Genomic DNA, 17,649 nt, shown 5'->3' with positions numbered 1-17,649 from the left:
AAAGGGGATGTTTAGGTAAATGCTATTTTGCAACCACAATCACAACCAAAATACACGCGTGTTTATGTGCATAGATGTATGTGTGTGTATATATACAACAAAACAAATAAGGGTCATAAAAACTGATACTTCTTAGCCATAACCAATCACCTTATAGGATCAGTTTTCTTGGCTTGAAGACTGAGGATTAGAGTCTCATGGGACAACTCAGGCAACTGGCATAATATAGTTCATAAAGCTTATGTTCTACCTCCAAGTCCAGTGAATAGCATCTGGGGTCTTAAAGGCTGGAGAGTGGTCATCTAAGATACAACTGTTGGTCTCTACTTGTCAGGAGCAACAGAGGAAGGAGAGTCAGAAAGAGACAGAAGAAATGGAAGGTGTGGCTGGCTGCCTCCATAAGCAACTACTGCCTCCTTTGCCATAGACCAGAAGAACTGAATGATGTCTGGTTACCATTACCGAACATTTTGGTCAAAGATTTATAGGCGAATCCTGATCAAAAGGGGGGAAAACGCAGAAAATAATTTCAAATTCTCATGGAATACAGAGTTTCTGGAGCCATGGAGACTGGATGAACTCCCCAAACTATTGCCCTAAGATAATCTTTAAACCTTAAATAAAAAATTTCCCTTGAAGTCATCTTAATACCAAACAATAGTTTAGTTTAACTAGTAAAAAAGTTCTGCCATGAGCATTATACTCTTTTAAGAACTATCTATATGGGATCAAACTGACAACAGCAACTCAAAAGATTAGATAGCAACCTTAGGAGGCAGTGAGTTTATGTTACTGAAGGTGGATCAACTCAGAGGGTAAGAATGTTTGCACAGCTTGAAGAATGTAATTGACATCACTGAATGGTACATGCAAAAACTTGAATTAGTGTTTTTGCTGTGTATATTCCCAAGAACAACAAAAATAAACTATTTAAAAAGCAAAACAAAACAAAAAAAAACTTGTATTTAATATTTAACCCTGTGGTAAAATCTTGAGTCCCTGGGAATGTTTTTCTTCTTGCAGGGAGAGGCATTCCCCTCATTTTCAAATTATTTATTAAATCATAGAGCAAGAGTTTATAGTTAACAAATGTTTGTCACACAGGGGTTTGCAAAGACTGAAGCACTGTGTCAAACTGTGCCTCAGTATCCTCATTACTGACATTCTTTGAAGCAGTAAGGGGGAGTTAACAATGCTGCAAGGTAGTTCAGCAGTTTTAGGTGAAAAATAAATTAGCAAAGCTACAGGCAGGAATATTTTTGCAGATTTGGCTTTTATTTTTTGATTTTGGGCTCTTGGGTAAGATAGAAACCCCTTGAATTCAAAGTAAGATGTTTATTTTTAATTTTATTGTGTTATTCTTTTGAACTAATTCCAGAGTTTATCTTTAACATCGCCAGTCTTCCTAAGCATGGATGACTGCCCTCACTGGCCAGATGCATGCTGTACCTCTCTACAATGGGACTAGCACAGCAGCGTGGGCCTCTCTTCGTTTACGCAGCACTGCCTGTTCTGGTGAACTCTCTCCAGCAGGCACCGTGCCTCTCCATCTGTCCCTGAGGCACCTATCCAAGACCAGGTCCATAGTTTGTGCTCAATCAGTCCTTGATCTAAGATTTACTGCCTTGTGATGATTAATGCAGAGAGTGACTGGAGCCGCCACATCTCTTCTGGGCTTCCACTGTACTTAGAGTTTCACACTTTTTTGTATTTCACAGCTTGTGTCCTCTGTGAAGTAAATTAACCACAGAATCTAACACAGTGCCAGATATACAAGTAAGCAGTGACATTTGTTTATTTAATAGATAGGCTGAATGAAGGTGCTGCTAGGTAAGAGGCTATCCGTATCTTTCAAACTCAGGATACTGTTTTCTCAAAAAGGGTATACATTTATGGTACATATGTATAAAAAAGATTTCTCAAAATTAAATTTTAATTAAAATATAAATTTTAATTGAAATAAATACAGCCTTCAAAATTGCTGACCTTAAAATAGCAGCTCTATCATTCTGTAGGTCCCTGATATCCAATTATAGAGGAAAACGTAAAGAATTTGTAGATGAAAATGAGCTAGTTTAAAAAGTCAGAAATCTATCACTAAATAACACAAAAACAATAATCAAAGAAGTATCGCACGCTCTTTCCAAATTCTAGAACTGACAGCAAGCCTCATTTTTTTCTGGCAAACAGTTGCCATGTTTAATAATGTGCCTTCAAAAATAACTCACAAAATATGAATAAGCACTTGAAAACTACACTAAAGAACTCAAAGTAGAAATGTAAAGAATAAGCAAATTATTAGCAAGTATGTAACATTACTTTCAAGTTGTTTCAAAAGATAACCTCTTACAACTTGTACTTCAGAATATTTTATCTTCTTCATGTACCACTGAGAAGTACACAAATCATGAGTCCAGAGAATGCCTGCTCCCATCCACCTTCTGCACAGCTGGGGACTGGGAACATTCCTGTCTACTCCTGGGAACAAAACCCAGAGCTCTTCTGGGAGAGCTAACCTTGATGTCCCAAACGCTGGGGAAACACGCAAGCGTCCAAGGTGTAGAGGAGTCTTTGGCTTGGGCCTAGGAAGTCTGGCCTGGCCCGTTCTTCCCTCTGACCCCTAAAACACCATCTGTCACCTTCATTCCTTCTGTCTCTGTAGCACCCAACTCAGTGCTAGCTCGTAGTTTGTGCTCAACCAGTATCTGACTAAAGAATGCTGGCCGTGATCATTGATGTAGAAGAATGATCAGAACCACCACCACCTGCACCTAAGCGTCATACTTCTTCGGCAAAATACTTTGGTTGTCTAGCACTCCCACTCCCCTGACACATGGAACAGGCAGATATGGATAGAGAGGAGGCCTGAATCTCCTTCTCACTTATCTCTGGATAAGCCAGGAGGGACAGTGAATCTGGGAAAAAGTGAAGCCATCCTGGAGTGGCCAAATGAATCTTTTAACCCTTCAGGACCAGAAGGTTTTTATTTCATGACCTAAACCACTTCATCAGCAAATAAAAAAAAAAAAAAAAGACAGGAGTTTCTAGCCCAAGAAATCAAGCAAGTTTAATAAAGCAGGAAATCATATCTGACAGTAAGCAAAAACCAACACTAATTTCACTTGAAAGGCTGCCCCTTACCTGCGGTGCCAGTTCATAGGTGTGGTGGGCAGGAGCTGGACACAGAACCACATGCTGTCCTGGAAGGAGGGTCTGGGGAGAGCTTGGAGCAGGAAGGCGAGGCAAGGAAGGCTGTGCTGCACCAACCAGCTCACGGTGCCCAAGGCAAGAGGATCCTCTCCGACCAAGCTCAGCTCTGGGTAGGTTTTACAAGAGACAAAACCAGTCCTTCCAGTGAAGGTCACACTTACTGCTCAGAGTTTTTGAGCATTCTAACTTTTCAGCACTAATTACCACAGCTCATGCCTTCTGGGCTAAAATGCTGCATAGGAGCCACCTGTTACAGATAAAGGAAGGAGGCTTGTTTACGAGACACACTGTCCACAAAAAACTGACCGCAGCTCACCTTTCCTGATGTCAAAGACTAGGACGCTCTTGGATCAGACATTTACACAGACACACAGGATCCCAAGGGGACTGGCAGTAAGACTAGAGAATATGGTGACACCAACAGAAATCTGGCAGGCCAAATTATAAGTCCAACAAAAGTCTATGCAAGACAGGACTGTTGTAATTGCCAGAAAAAATGAATTAATTTTTATACTAGGAAAAAAATTAACTTGCTCAGGTCTCCTCAACTTTTGCTCATTCTATTCTTTTCTTAGAATGACAGTGCTTTAAGGCCTCCCTCTGGCAGGTCAGCATTAGAAACCTGCCCCAATCATATCTTTGTCCATTCTCTCATATCTGACTCTGCTTTCTCTTCTTTTTCTTCTCCTTCTGTGCCTTCTCAAGTGGTACTCAAACTTAATTAAACTGCTTTGACCAAGGGAGACATTATTCTTTTCTAAGAGATTTTAGCTATCAAAGACTTTATATTTGGATCAGAAAACAGGAAAAGCAGTGGGACAGCCATTCCCCAAAGGCCCACCCTCAAATAAACGCTGAAACATCCTTTGCTAAGCTACGACCGGATATTCTGGGTACTACGCTGAGCTAACTGGTACTACAAACCAAACAACTGCTTTACCTCCTGATACCCTGCGGGCTGGAAAGCGAAGAGTCCCTGCTACAGCCTAACAAAAGGAAACAGGCAGAAAACAAATGAAGACAAAAAAAAAAAAAAAAAGACACTTGTCTCCAATTTTAAGGGTGATACAGAAAAGAAGAAGGAGGCTGACCTTATCATGTCTAAGGAGAAATGCTGTACCTCTGAACTCAATCTAAGAAAACTCCCTGTCGGATGGAGTTGTCATTTTTTCATTTTTATTTTTACCATCTTCTGTTAAAAGAGCAAAATGTCTTCTCTGAACAAATATAAAGGGCATATTTTTAAAAAGATTTTTTTCATTGCATGCGACCAAATGAAAGGAATAATTCATACGCTAAGGAGGCTGTCTTCTTTTTCCCACTTTGAGCTGTGAAACTAGGGAAATAATATGAAACACTGACAGGCAGAGAAAGAGCGTCCATTCCTGAGAGAACAGAAGCCAAACCCAGGAACCACGGAGCCCCAAAAGATAATCTGTACGGATGAAACACTAAGTGGATGAGCTTGTTTATATAAATGTAGCTACTGCACTTTGAGATGAAAAAGAAAAGTACACCTTAAGTTTGTTATCTAGAACTTTTCTGTCAAACAGCATTCACAAAACGAAACGGAAAGAACAAAACTCAGGGTCAGGCTTCCATGGTAGCTTCTCCCATGGTTGGTCTCAGCTCCCAGCACCTGCAACTAAACAAGTTTCACTTCCCACCGGGTCCCCTTTGAGGGGCAGCTGGTGCAAGCTCTCAGACTCCCTTTAAGTTGCCAATATCAGTAAGTACTCAATGTAAGATTCTCTGTTCAGCTAGGCCAGGTATATGGTCAACTCTCCATTTCCAGACAGTGGCTCTGCTTTTACACAGAAGGGTATAAACAGACAAGAACCCTGCAACCCTCACCTGACTTAGGGTTCACGTACTGGGGAGTGTGACTGAAGCCCGTGCACACCTCCTGCCCCTCACCTCCCCAGCATGAGGACCAGAGCCTGAGAGGTGGAGTCACTGGCAGAGCCTTTAACCCACCTGAGAACCTGGGAGGTAACTGCAACAGCACAGCTCTCCTCTGCAAGCATATCCCTCAGATGTGCCACAAACGAGACGGGTAGGAGACAGCCAGGGACAAACACGTTCCTTCAGCATAGTAGCTACACTGACGGGGGAAAGCGTGAGAATCAGCGACTCGCCGAGATAAATGGCTGATTAGGGAGGTGCAGTTGTTGAAATCAGTTCCCTCTGATTTCCCATTTGACAATGATTTTTTCATCTTACTGTTACAGGGGTAAATATTTAAACAACCTACCCTAACCACTGTAACAGGGAAGGAAGAATACTCAAAGCAAGGACTCATAATCTGGCAGAACGTGCTTCTCTTTCATTAGAGAGGTGGGGAAGTGTGGCGCATGCAATGAATGGCCACATCTGGGCTCCTGGAGAGACGGCTGGGGACTGAGCTGGGCTTTCACTTCTTGCAGTCTGGGAGACCCTGGGCAAGTCAGCTCTGAGGCTACAACAGAATCTACCTTCAAGAAATGGTGTGCATATTAAATGAAGTGCAATACTTTACACAGGGTCCCTACACAGAAGCAGACAGTAAACACGGAACAGAATCCAAAGGGCCTCCCCCTGTCAGAGGTCAGGAGAGGTGAATACATCCAAGCTCTGTTCAACTCTCACTGGCACCAGTCCAAATCATCACCCTGAGCTCCAATTTCCTTTTCGGGTACCTAAATTTCAGTTGCTTTTTACCACATTAGAGCTTAAGAACAGTAGTTTGATGCTTCAGAGATCACGACAGTGTCCTGTCCAGCACCAGATCAGGAAGGTGAGGCTGACCTGCAGCGCCAGACAGTGGGCTTACAGTGGGAAAAGGAGCCCCTCACTGGTCACTGCTGCCCAGGCCGGGGGCAGGTGGCCAGACTCACAAGTAGACCAACTTGCACTTCTCCTCCAAGACTCAGTCCTGAGGACACTGGCACCTGTGAACTGCACACTTGAGAAAGAGAGCCTTCCTCAAGAAGTTCCGCTTGAGCAGTGTTTCGCCAGAGTTCCCCAGGGCGCGTCGCAAGCCAAGGGATGGCCGGAGGAAACACTCTTGTGTGTTCAGAAAGCCGCCCTGTAGGGTTACGTGGCCATCACCCGTGCTGCGTACCAGTTACCTCTGGTTTTCGTCTTTCCGGTCCGTGGTAGCATGGTACCTCCTCCCCCTTTAAGGTTAGGGGTAGCCAAGCGACTCACTCTGGCTGAGGCCCCATCAGCCTCGCCCCCGGAGTGACCACCATGAGCAGAACTCCCGTGCTAGACACACAGTATGAGTGAGAAGCATACGTCAGTGAGGCCATGAGGCCGGGGGGCTACTGCGGCATGAACAGGTTCACCCTCACCAACACAAGCCATCTGTAGGAAATTACATTTCAGTAACTGAGCTCTCTCTAAAATCAACAGAAGAAAAGCGTGAAAGGACTCAGCTCCGGGCCTATAGACCCAGTTGCCTTCTGAGCATCTCCATTTGGAATCTCACAGGCAACTCAATGTTAGTAACATGTCCAAAAAAAATTCATCTTCTACCCTTTCCCTCTCCCAAATCTACTCCAGTTTCTCCCTCTTGGTAAACACCACGGTTCAAGTGCCCGTGGCAGATTCCTGGGAGTCATTCGTGCCCCTACGCCTACGTCCAATCACATCACGTTCCCGAAACACCTACTTATCTTGTGATGAAACAAGCTCCTTTTTGTGGCCTTTTGCCTTCCTGCTTTGGAAAAAGGGTTTGAGAGGTTTTTCCCCAAGCCCTGAGGAGTTACCTTTGCCCTAGTTTTCTATGCCAGAGGGTTTGTCACTTTTGTCCAGGTTGATTGACATCTCCTGGGTAACCTGGAAACAAGGATGGTTTGATACTTTTCGTCTGGCCCTGGGTGGCAGCCTGCCCTGTGACTGGTATGCACCTTGAAGGGACTGGTCAATATACTACACATATGAAGTGACTATAGACTATGCAAGTGAAGTATGTATAGCTTACTATGCAAATGAAGTATCTATAGCTTACTATGCAAATGAAGTATCTGTGGCCTACTGAGAGGGGATTGGTCAGTTTGTGACTATGGTGGGAAGGCCATGCCTTGAAATTGACAAGGAGTTGTAGATATAAGCAGCCAATTCTACAACAAGGTTTTTTAGGCTGAAAGAAGCAGGCAGACAGGAAGTAGAAAGGAGAAAAAGACAAGAGAGAAAAGAGAAGAAGCAGAGAGAAAGGAAGCAAGCAACCTCCTAAAAGAGCTCTAATGCCGGTCAAGAGCTGTAACACAGGTCAAGAGCTGTAACACTGAAGACAGCAACAGGTCTGGAAGCAGCCCGGTGGCAGGCAGTGGTGAGAGATGGCAGGGCCAAGAGGACCGTCTGTCCTGAGGTGGCCCAGAGGAGCCTGTCCTAAGGGGGCCAAGAAGAGCTTCTCCTCAAGGAGATGTGAACAGGCCTGCATGGCCAACAGAAGCTTAGAGAGCTGTCTTGCACTGCAGAAGGGAGACAGCCTATAACCTTCCTGATCCTGATCTTCAGCTACACACTGTACCTTAACAAAACACTGAACTGTTAGTACGGTCTCCTGAGTTCTGGGTGGCCATTGCAAAAGGTTATCTAACCCACCAAAGATGTAGAGAGTGCCATAGGAGGGACGGCTGGTGTCAGAATTGTAAAAAGGTTTGAGGGTGGAATTATGTCTGACCACCACCTTACGAGAATCGGCTTTCAGCTTCCTGTTGCTGTTGTTACGTGCCATCGAGTCGGTTCCGACTCATACCGACCCCATGCACAACAGAACGAAACACTGCCCGGTCCTGAGCCATCCTCACAATCGTTGTTATGCTTGAGCTCACCGTTGCACCCACTGTGTCAATCCACCTTGTTGAGGGTCTTCCTCTTTTCCGCTGACCCTGTACTTTGCCAAGCATGATGTCCTTCTCCAGAGACTGATCCCTCCTGGCAACATGTCCAAAGTACGTAAGACGCAGTCTCGCCATCCTTCCCTCTAAGGAGCATTCTGGCCACACTTCTTCCGAGACAGATATGTTTGTTCTTTTGGCAGTCCACTGTATATTCAATATTCTTCACCAACACCACAATTCAAAGGTATCAATTCTTCTTCAGTCTTCCTTATTCATTGTACAGCTTTCACATGACCATGATGCAATTGAAAATACCATGGCTTGGGTCAGGTGCACCTTAGTCTTCAAGGTGACATCTTTGTTTTTCAACACTTTAAAGGGGCCCTTTGCAGCAGATTTACCCAATGCAATGCGTCTTTTGATTTCTTGACTGCTGCTTCCATGGCTGTTGATTGTGGAGCCAAGTAAAATGAAATCCTTGACAACTTCAATCTTTTCTCCGTTCACCATGATGTTGTTCACTGGTCCAGTTGTGAGGATTTTTGTTTTATGTTGAGGTGTAATCCATACTGAAGGCTGTGGTTTTTGATCTTCGTTAGTAAGTGCTTCAAGTCGTCTTCACTTTCAGCAACCAAGGCTGTGTCATCCGCATAACACAGGTTGTTAATGAGTCTTCCTCCAATCCTGATGCCCCGTTCTTCTTCATATAGTCCAGCTTCTCGTATTATTTGTTCAACATACAGGTTAAATAGGTATGGTGAAAGAATACAACCCTGACGTGCACCTTTCCTGACTTTAAACCAATCAGTATCCCTTTGTTCTGTCCAAACAACTGCCTCTTGATCTATGTAAAGGTTCTTCACGAGCACAATGAAGTGTTCTGGAATTCCCATTCTTCGCAACGTTATCCATAACTTGTTCTGATCCACACAGTCGAATGCCTTTGCATAGTCAATAAAACACAGGTCAACATCCTTCTGGTATTCTCTGCTTTCAGCCAGAATCCATCTGACATCAGCAATGATATCCCTGGTTCCATGTCCTCTTCTGAAACAGGCCTGAATTTCTGGCAGTTCCCTGTCGATATACTGCTGCAGCCGTTTTTGAATGATCTTCAACAAAACTTTGCTTGCGTGTGATATTCATGATATTGTTCTATAATTTCCACATTCAGTTGGATCACCTTTCTTGGGAATAGGCATAAATATGGATCTCTTCCAGTCAGTTGGCCAGGAAGCTGTCTTCCGTATTTCTTGGCATAGACGAGTGAGCACCTCTAAGAGCGCTGCATCTGTTTGTTGAAACATCTCAATTGATATTCCATTGATTCCTGGAACCTTGTTTTTTGCCAATGCCTTCAGAGCAGCTTGGACTTCTTCCTTCAGTATCATCAGTTCCTGATCGTATACCACCTATTGAAATGGTTGAATATCGACTAATTCTTTTTAGTATAATGACTCTGTGTATTCCTTCCATCTTCTTTTGATGCTTCTTGCGTCATTTAGTATTTTCCCCATAGAATCCACCACTATTGCAACTTGAGGCTTGAACTTTTTCTTCAGTTCTTTCAGCTTGAGAAACACTAAGTGTATTCTTCCCTTTTGGCTTTCCATTTCCAGCTCTTTGCACAGGTCATTATAATACTTTACTTTGTCTTCTCGAGCTGCCCTCTGAAATCTTCTGTTCAGTTCTTTTACTTCATCAATTCTTCCTTTTGCTTTAGCTTCTCGACGTTCGAGAGCAAGTTTCAGAGTCTCCTCCAACATCCATCTTGGTCTTTTCTTTCTCTCCTGTCTTTTGAATGATATCTTGCTTTCTTCACATATAATGTCCTTGATGTCATTCCACAACTCCTGTCTTTGGTCACCAGTGTTCAATGGGTCAAATCTATTCTTGAGATGGTCTCTAAATTCAGGTGGGCTATACTCAAGGTCATATTTTGGCTCTCGTGGACTTGCTCTGATTTTCTTCAGTTTCATCTTGGACTTGCATATGAGCAATTGATGGTCTGTTCCACAGTCGGCCCCTGGCCTTGTTCTGACTGATGATATTGAGCTTCTCCATTGTTTCTTTCCACAGATGCAGTCAATTTGATTTCTGTGTGTTCCATCTGGCAAGGTCCATGTGCATAGCTGCCGTTTATGTTGGTGAAAGAAGGTATTTGCAATGAAGAAGTTGTTGGTCTTGCAAAATTCTATCATTTGATCTCCGGCATTGTTTCTATCACCGAGGCCATATTTTCCAACTGCTGATCCTTCTTCTGTTTCCAACTTTCACATTAAAATCAGCAGTAATTATCAATGCATCTTGACTGCACGTTCGATCAATTTCAGACCGCAGCAGCTGATAATAATCTATCTCTTCATCTTTAGACCTAGTGGTTGGTGCGTAAATTTGAATAACAGTCGTATTCACTGGTCTTCCTTGTAGGCGTATGGATATTATCCTATCACTGACAGCATTGTACTTCAGGATAGATCTTGAAATGTTCTTTTTGACGATGAATGTAACACCATTCCTCTTCAAGCTGTCATTCCCAGCGTAGTACACTACACGATTGTCCAATTTGAAATGGCTAATACCAGTTCATTTCAGTTCACTAATGACTAGGATATCGATGTTTATGCGTTCCATTTCATTTTTTGATGACTTCTAATTTTCCTAGATTCATATGTCGTACATGCCAGGTTCCGATTATTAATGGATGTTTACAGCTATTTCTTCCCATTTTGAGTCATGCCACATCAGCAAATGAAGGTCCCAAAAGCTTTACTCCATCCACGTCATTAAGGTCGACCCTACTTTGAGGAGGCAGCTCTTCTCCAGTCATCTTTTGAGTGCTTCCAACTTGGGGGGCTCCTCTTCCAGCACTATATCAGACAATATTCTGCTGCTATTCATAAGGTTTTCACTGGCTAATTCTTTTCAGAAGTAGACTGCCGGGTCCTTCTTCCTAGTCTGTCTTAGTCTGGAAGCTCAGCTGAAACCTGTCCTCCATGGGTGACCCTGCTGGTATCTGAATACTGGTGGCATAGCTTCCAGCATCACAGCAACACACAAGCCCCCACAGTACGACAAGCTGACAGACACGTGGGGTGTTTTTGCAGTATCATGTAGATTTTAGAGATCAGGCACTGATCGGAAATGTCACAGCTAAAAACTTTTTCCCGGTCTGTAGGTAGTCTTTTTACTCTTTTGGTGAAGTCTTTGGATAAGCATAGGTGTTTGATTTTTAGGGGCTCCCAGTTACTTGGTTTCTCTTCTGGTGTTCATGCATTGTTAGTAATGTTTTATATACTGCTTATGCCATGTATTAGGACTCCTAACGTTGTCCATATTTTTTCTTCCATGATCTTAATCATTTTAGATTTTATATTTAGGTCTTTCTTTTATTTTAAGTTCGTTTTTGTGCGTGGTGTGAGGTATGGGTCTCGTTTCATTTTCTTGCAGATTGATATCCAGTAGTGCCAGCCCCATTTGTTAAACACTGTCTTTTCCCCATTTAATTGGCTTTGGGCCTTTGTCAAATATCAGCTGCTCACATGTGGATGGATTTATGCTAGATTCTCAATTCTGTTCCATTGGTCTATGTATCTGTGGTTGTACCAGTACTAGTTTGTTTTGACTACTGTTTACTGTGGTGGTATAATAGGTTCTAAAGTCCAGTAGAGTGAGGCCTCCCACTTTGTTCCTCTTTTTCGGTAATTCTTTAGTAATCCGGGGCCTCTTTCCCTTCTATATGAAGTTGGTGATTTGTTTCCCCATCTCATTAAAAATGTTGTTGGGATTTGGATCGGAATTGTATTTTATCTATAGATAGATTTTGGTAGAATAGACATTATGTGTAAATGTATAAATGCCCTTTATTATGTTGAGGAATTTTCCTTCTATTCCTATTTTGCTGAGAGTTTTTATCATGAATGGGTGTTGAACTTTGTCAAATGCCTTTTCTCTATGAGCAAGGTATGTTTTTCCACTTACATAGGTCTCTTGGTTTCTTTCAGTAGTGTCTTTGAATTTTTCCTTGTATAGGTCCTTTACATCTGGTATGATTTATTCCTAAGTATTCTATCTTCCTTGGTGCTACTGTAAATAGTATTGATGTGGTGATTTCCTCTTCGATGTTCTTTTTGTTGGTGTAGACAAATACAACTGACTTTTGTATGTTTATCTTGTATCCTGATACTCTGCTGAACTCTTCTATTACTTTCAGTAGTTTTCTTGAGGACTCTTTGGGGTTCTGTGTATAAAATCATGTCATCTGCAAATAGAGATACTTTTACTTCTTCCTTACCAATCTGGATGGCCTTTATCTAGCCTAACTGCTCTGGCTAGGACCTCCAACACAATGTTGAATAAGAGTGGTGAAAAACGGCATCCTTGTCTGGTTCCCAATATCAAGGGGAACGCATTCAGACTCTCTCCACTTAGGATGATGTTGGCTGTTGGCTTGTGTAAATGCCCTTTATCATGTTGAGGAATTTTCCTTCTATTCCTATTTTGCTGAGAGTTTTTATCATGAATGGGCGTCGAACTTGGTCAAATGCCTTTTCTCCATCATTTATTGAGCTTCTTTCTGGATGTCCTGTCCTTCACTGAAAGTGATATGTTTAAGTCTCCTAGTATAATTGTCAAGTATATCTCACTTTTCAATGCTGTTGGAGTTTCTTTTATGTATCTTGCAGCTCTGTCATTGGGTATATTTAATATGGGTATATCCTCCTGGTATACTGTCCCTTTAATCATTATATAGTGTCCTTCCTTATCCTCTGTGGTGGATTTAATTTTGAAGTCTATTTTGTCAGAAATTAATATTGCCACTCCTGCTCTTTTTTGGTTGTTGTTTGCTTGATATATATTTTTCCATCCTTTGAGTCTTAGTTTGTTTGTGTCTCTAAGTGTAAGGTGTGTCCCTTGTAGGCCGCCTATAGACTGTGGTTTTTTTTTTTTTTATCCATTCTGGCATTCTCTCTTTATTGGTGCATTTAGTCCATTTACATTCAGCGTAATTATGGATAGGTGTGAGTTTAGTGCTGTCATTTCGATGTCTTTTTGTGTGTGTGTTGTTCACAGTTTCTTTTTCAGAATTAATTTTTTGTGCTGAGTAGTTTATCTGTATATATTGTCTTTTCCTTTTATTCGATGTTGTTGATTTTGTTTTTGGTCAGTCTTTTTTTTTTCTTGTATTTTATTTTGATGAGTAGGATTGTTAGTCTCCTTTGTGGTCACCTTAATATTTACCCCTATTTTTCTAAGTTTAAACCCAACATTTATTTTTTTATATCACCTTGTCTTCCTCTCCAATGAAAGATGTATCACTACATTTCTCAGTCCCTCTTTATTTTGTTCTTGTTGTCTTCTTTTACACAATGACATCGCTTTTTCCCTCTTTTGAGTATTTTTTAATCTTGATTTATTTTTGTGATTTCCCTATCTGGGTTCACATCTGGTTGCTCTATCCTGTGTTCTAGTCTTGGGTTGATATCTGATATTATTCATTTTCTAACCAGAGAACTCCCTTTAGTATTTCTTGTAGTTTTGGTTTGGTTTTTACAAATTCTCTATATTTCTGTTTATCTGGAAATGTCCTAATTTTGCCTTCATATTTGAAACACAGTTTTGCTGGATATATGGTTCTTAGCTGGCAACTTTTTTCCTTCAGTTCTTTATATGTTAGCCCATTGCCTTCCTGAATGCATGGTTTCTGCTAAGTAGTCCAAACTTATTCTTACTGGCTCTCCTTTGTAGGTAACTTTTCATTTATCCACAGCCACTGTTAAAATTCTCTTAATCTTTGGTTTTGGCAAGTTTGATTATAATATGTCTTGGTGACTTTCTTTTAACATCTACCTTATGTAGAATTCAATGAGCATCTTCGATAGATACCTTCTTACCTTTCACGGTATCAGAGAAGGTTTCTGCAAACAAATCTTCAACAACTCTCTCTGTATTTTCTGTTATTCCTCTCTGTTCTTGTACTCCAATCACCCATAGGTTATTTCTCTTGATAGCGTCCCACATGATTCTCAGGGTTTCTTCATTTTTTTTTCAATTCTTTTACCTGATTTTTCTTCAAATATATGGATGCCAAGTGTTTTATCTTCAATCTCACTCATTCTTCCTTCCACTTCCTCAATTCTGCTCCTCTTACTTTCCACTGGGTTGTCTAATTCTGTAATTTTATTGTTAATCTTCTGAATTTCCGATTGCTCTCTATGGATTCTGGCAGCTTATTTTTTATTATGCTCTTGAATAACCTTTTTAATTTTTTCAACTGCTTTATCTGAGTGTTCCTTGGCTTGTTCTGTGTTTTGACTGATCTTGTTTCTGATGTCTTGAAAAGTTCCATATATTAATCTTTTATATTCTGCATCTGGTAATTCCCGGAAGGTACATTCACCTAGAAGATCCCTTGATTCTTTGTTTTGAGTTTGTTGAAGCGATCATAGTCTGCTTCTTTATGTGACTTGATATTGACTATTATTTCCAAGCCATCTATAAGTTATTGCATTAGTATTTTATGTTTGCTTGCTGTATCCTAGCTTCTTGCTTTGTTTTGTTTCCATATGTCCAAATAGGCTGTTTGAGTGAGCTAGCTTGATTATTTTTTCCTTTGAAGCTCTAACTCCCTGTCACCAGATGGTTATAGCTGTTATCAGGTATATCAGCCTAGGAGTCCACTCACTTTTCTTGTATGGATTCAGCTCAGGTGTCTGGATAGTTGGTTATCAAGTGTGTGGTACAGGCTCTGTCCTACAGTGTTAGAGGGGCAGGGGTGATTGGTGTAGGCACAGGTTTCTGGCTGCAGCAGGGAGTCACACTGAACAAGGCAGGGAGCTGACAACTGTCCCGAGTGTCTGTGAGGAAAGCAGGTCCCTGTTCCCTAGAGCGCACAGGTGGGTGGGTTCTGCAGAGGGACCACGGGCACCCAGTGCTTTTGATTATAAGGCCTAGGAGGTGCTAGTCATCCTTGCACCCCTGTGGCAGGTGGCTAGGTGGCATGGGTGGAGCCGCCAATCCTTAGGTCCCTGATATGGGTAGGTGAGGACCCTGTTTAATAGGCAAAGCGGCATCAAACATCTAACACCCACCTCTCCTCCCACACAGCTGGAACAGTTGCATTCTGCCAACAAAGGCCTATTCTCCTGAAATAGGCCCACACAGGTCCATGCGTGGGGGAAAGGTATTCAAAGTCCATGGACCGTTTATGCCTGGACAGAAGCTGCTTCTGTCCTGAGCTCCCCAGGTTAGTGGAGGTGCAGATTATCTTTTCCGCCAGTGAAATTATTCCTTCTCCAAGGCTGGGGGAATGGCTCAGAGTGCTCAGGAGGACCTATCTCAGGCCCAGGGAAGTCGACAGCCACTGAAGCCGGCTTGGGGGTTGAGGGCACAGTAAAATACATGCAAGTATTTAGCTTTTGGCCAGAGCACCGTTCCTCTCTGGTTCCGGAAGTGTGAGTACACTGTGTAGCTGTCTGCCTCTGAGGAAACTGCGTCCGCATTGCTACCACCAGCCCTGCCACGGCTGCTCCAGGGAATGGTGTCTAAGGGTTCCTGGAGATTCAGGTCGAGCCACTCCTCTCTGTATCTGAACCATCTCTCCCTGCCCCTGCCACTCAGTTCGTTTCCTAACTTTGCCTTTGATGTACAGGGCTCCTAGCTTGTCATAAATATAATCGTTTCACTTGTTTTTTGCTCTAAGGGGAATTACTGGAAGCATCTAACTACACTGCCATCTTGGTCCCACATCCCTATGATGCATTTCTGAGGTGACTATTTTATATGGATCAAGATATGGATCCAAGTTCACTTTTTCTATTTACCATATGGGTACCCAATGGTTCCAGTACTATTTGTTGAAAAGGCTACCCTTTCTCACTCCATCCCATTTGCAACTTTGTAAAAATTACTTGCCCACTCGTGTGAGTGTTTCTGGACTTACTCTGTTCTATCTCATTAATCTATTTCTCTATGTTAACACGAATACCACACTATTTTAATTACTGTAGCTTATAATCATCCTTGAAATTACAGTGTTAGCCCTTGAATTTTGTTCTTTTTCAGAGTTGTTTTAGCTATCTTAGGTCCTTTGCATTTCTTGGAAACCCTGGTGATGTAGTGGTTAAGTGCTACGGCTGCTAACCAAGAGGTCAGCAGTTCGAATCTGCCAGGCGCTTCTTGGAAACTCTATAGGGCAGTTCTACTCTGTTCTGTAGGGTCGCTATGAGTCGGAATTGACTCAATGGCGGTGGGTGGTTTTTGCATTTCTTTGCAATAATTTGGAAATAATGTTCATAACAGCTTTATTCATAAAAGTCCCAAACTGGACTATTTAAAGCCACAACAAAAACTTATTGTCAGACAGTATTAGAGGCTAGAAGTCCAAATCTATGTATCAGCAGGGCCATGCTCTCTCTAGAGTCTCTAGGGAAAGATATTTTCTTATCTCTTCCAAGTTCTGGTAGCCCCAGGCATTCCTTTGTGTGTAGATTCATTTTTGCATGGCCATCTTTCCTCTGTTTGTCTGTTCTCCTCTTTTACAATGACAGCACTCAGAGTGGATTCAGAATAGCCTCATGTTAACTGATAACACCCTCAAAGACTATTTCCAAGCAAGATCATGTGCACATGTACCGGGGGTTAGGACTTCAACATAAATTTTGGGGGATACAATTCAAATCATAATACGTACCCCAAGTAACTGGACATATAATTATTGTAACAAACACAGGAATAGACCCACAGTCCGTTCTCCACCTTCAGGATCCTATTTTCTTTTTCTTTAACAATATTTTATTGTGTTTTTTAGGTAATTATGAGCCCAAGAGACAGAAGAGGCCACATAAACCAGAGACTACATCAGCCACAGACCAGAAGAACTAGATGGTGCCCGGCTACAACCAATGACTGCCTTGACAAGGAACACAATGGAGAACCCCTGAGAGAGCAGGAGAGCAGTGGGATGCAGACCATAAATTCTCATAAAAAAACCAGACTTAATGGTCTGACTGAAACTAGAAGGACCCCAGAGGACATGGTCCCCAGACCTTCTGTGAGCACAAGGCTGGAACCATTCCCAAAGCCAACTCTTCAGACAGGGACTGGATTGGACTATAGGATAGAAAATGATACTGGTGAGGAATTAGGTTCTTTGATCAAGTACACACATGAGACTACGTGGGCAGCTCCTGTCTGGAGGGGAGAGGAGAAGGCAGAGGAGGACAGAAGCTGTCTGAATGAACATGGAATTAGAGAGTGGAGAGAAGGAGTGTGCTGTCTAATTAGGGTGAGAGAAACTAGGAGTACACAGCAAGGTGTGTATAAGTTTTTGTATGAGACTAACTTGATACGTAAACTCTCACTTAAAAACAATAAAAATTTTAAAAAAATAGTATTTTATTGTGTTTTTGGTGAAAATTTACACAGTAACTAAGGTTCCTATTTAACAATTTCTATACAATTTTTTTTTTTATACAAATAGTTCAGAGACATTGGTTACATTTTTCACAGTGTCAACATTCTCAGTATTTCCATTTTGGTTTTTCTGTTTCTATTAATCTAGTTTCCCTGCTGCCCCTTATCTTCTCGTCTCTGGTTTAAAATAAATGCT

At 42.0% G+C, this 17,649-nt stretch overlaps 1 protein-coding gene across 2 annotated transcripts in view; it reads right to left on the bottom strand.

The window, feature by feature from the left end:
* The window catches only part of ABHD12 (abhydrolase domain containing 12, lysophospholipase), an 85,902-nt gene that overhangs the window by 42,120 nt on the left and 26,133 nt on the right, over positions 1-17,649 (bottom strand). The window contains exon 1 of one of the 2 annotated variants that reach the window (XM_023549941.2): positions 3,142-4,123. The exons of the other annotated variant lie outside the window; for it this stretch is intronic. Within the exon in view, the coding sequence (XP_023405709.1) occupies positions 3,142-3,194 (53 nt within the window). The 5' untranslated portion in view covers positions 3,195-4,123. Of the gene's footprint in view, positions 1-3,141; positions 4,124-17,649 lie in introns of those variants that run through there. 2 annotated transcript variants of the gene reach the window in all.

Source organism: Loxodonta africana, chromosome 24 (assembly GCF_030014295.1).
Source record: "Loxodonta africana isolate mLoxAfr1 chromosome 24, mLoxAfr1.hap2, whole genome shotgun sequence".
Classification (NCBI taxonomy): Eukaryota; Metazoa; Chordata; class Mammalia; order Proboscidea; family Elephantidae; genus Loxodonta; species Loxodonta africana.
Note: the sequence above shows the minus strand (reverse complement) of the source record. Positions and strands in the feature narration are given on the sequence as shown.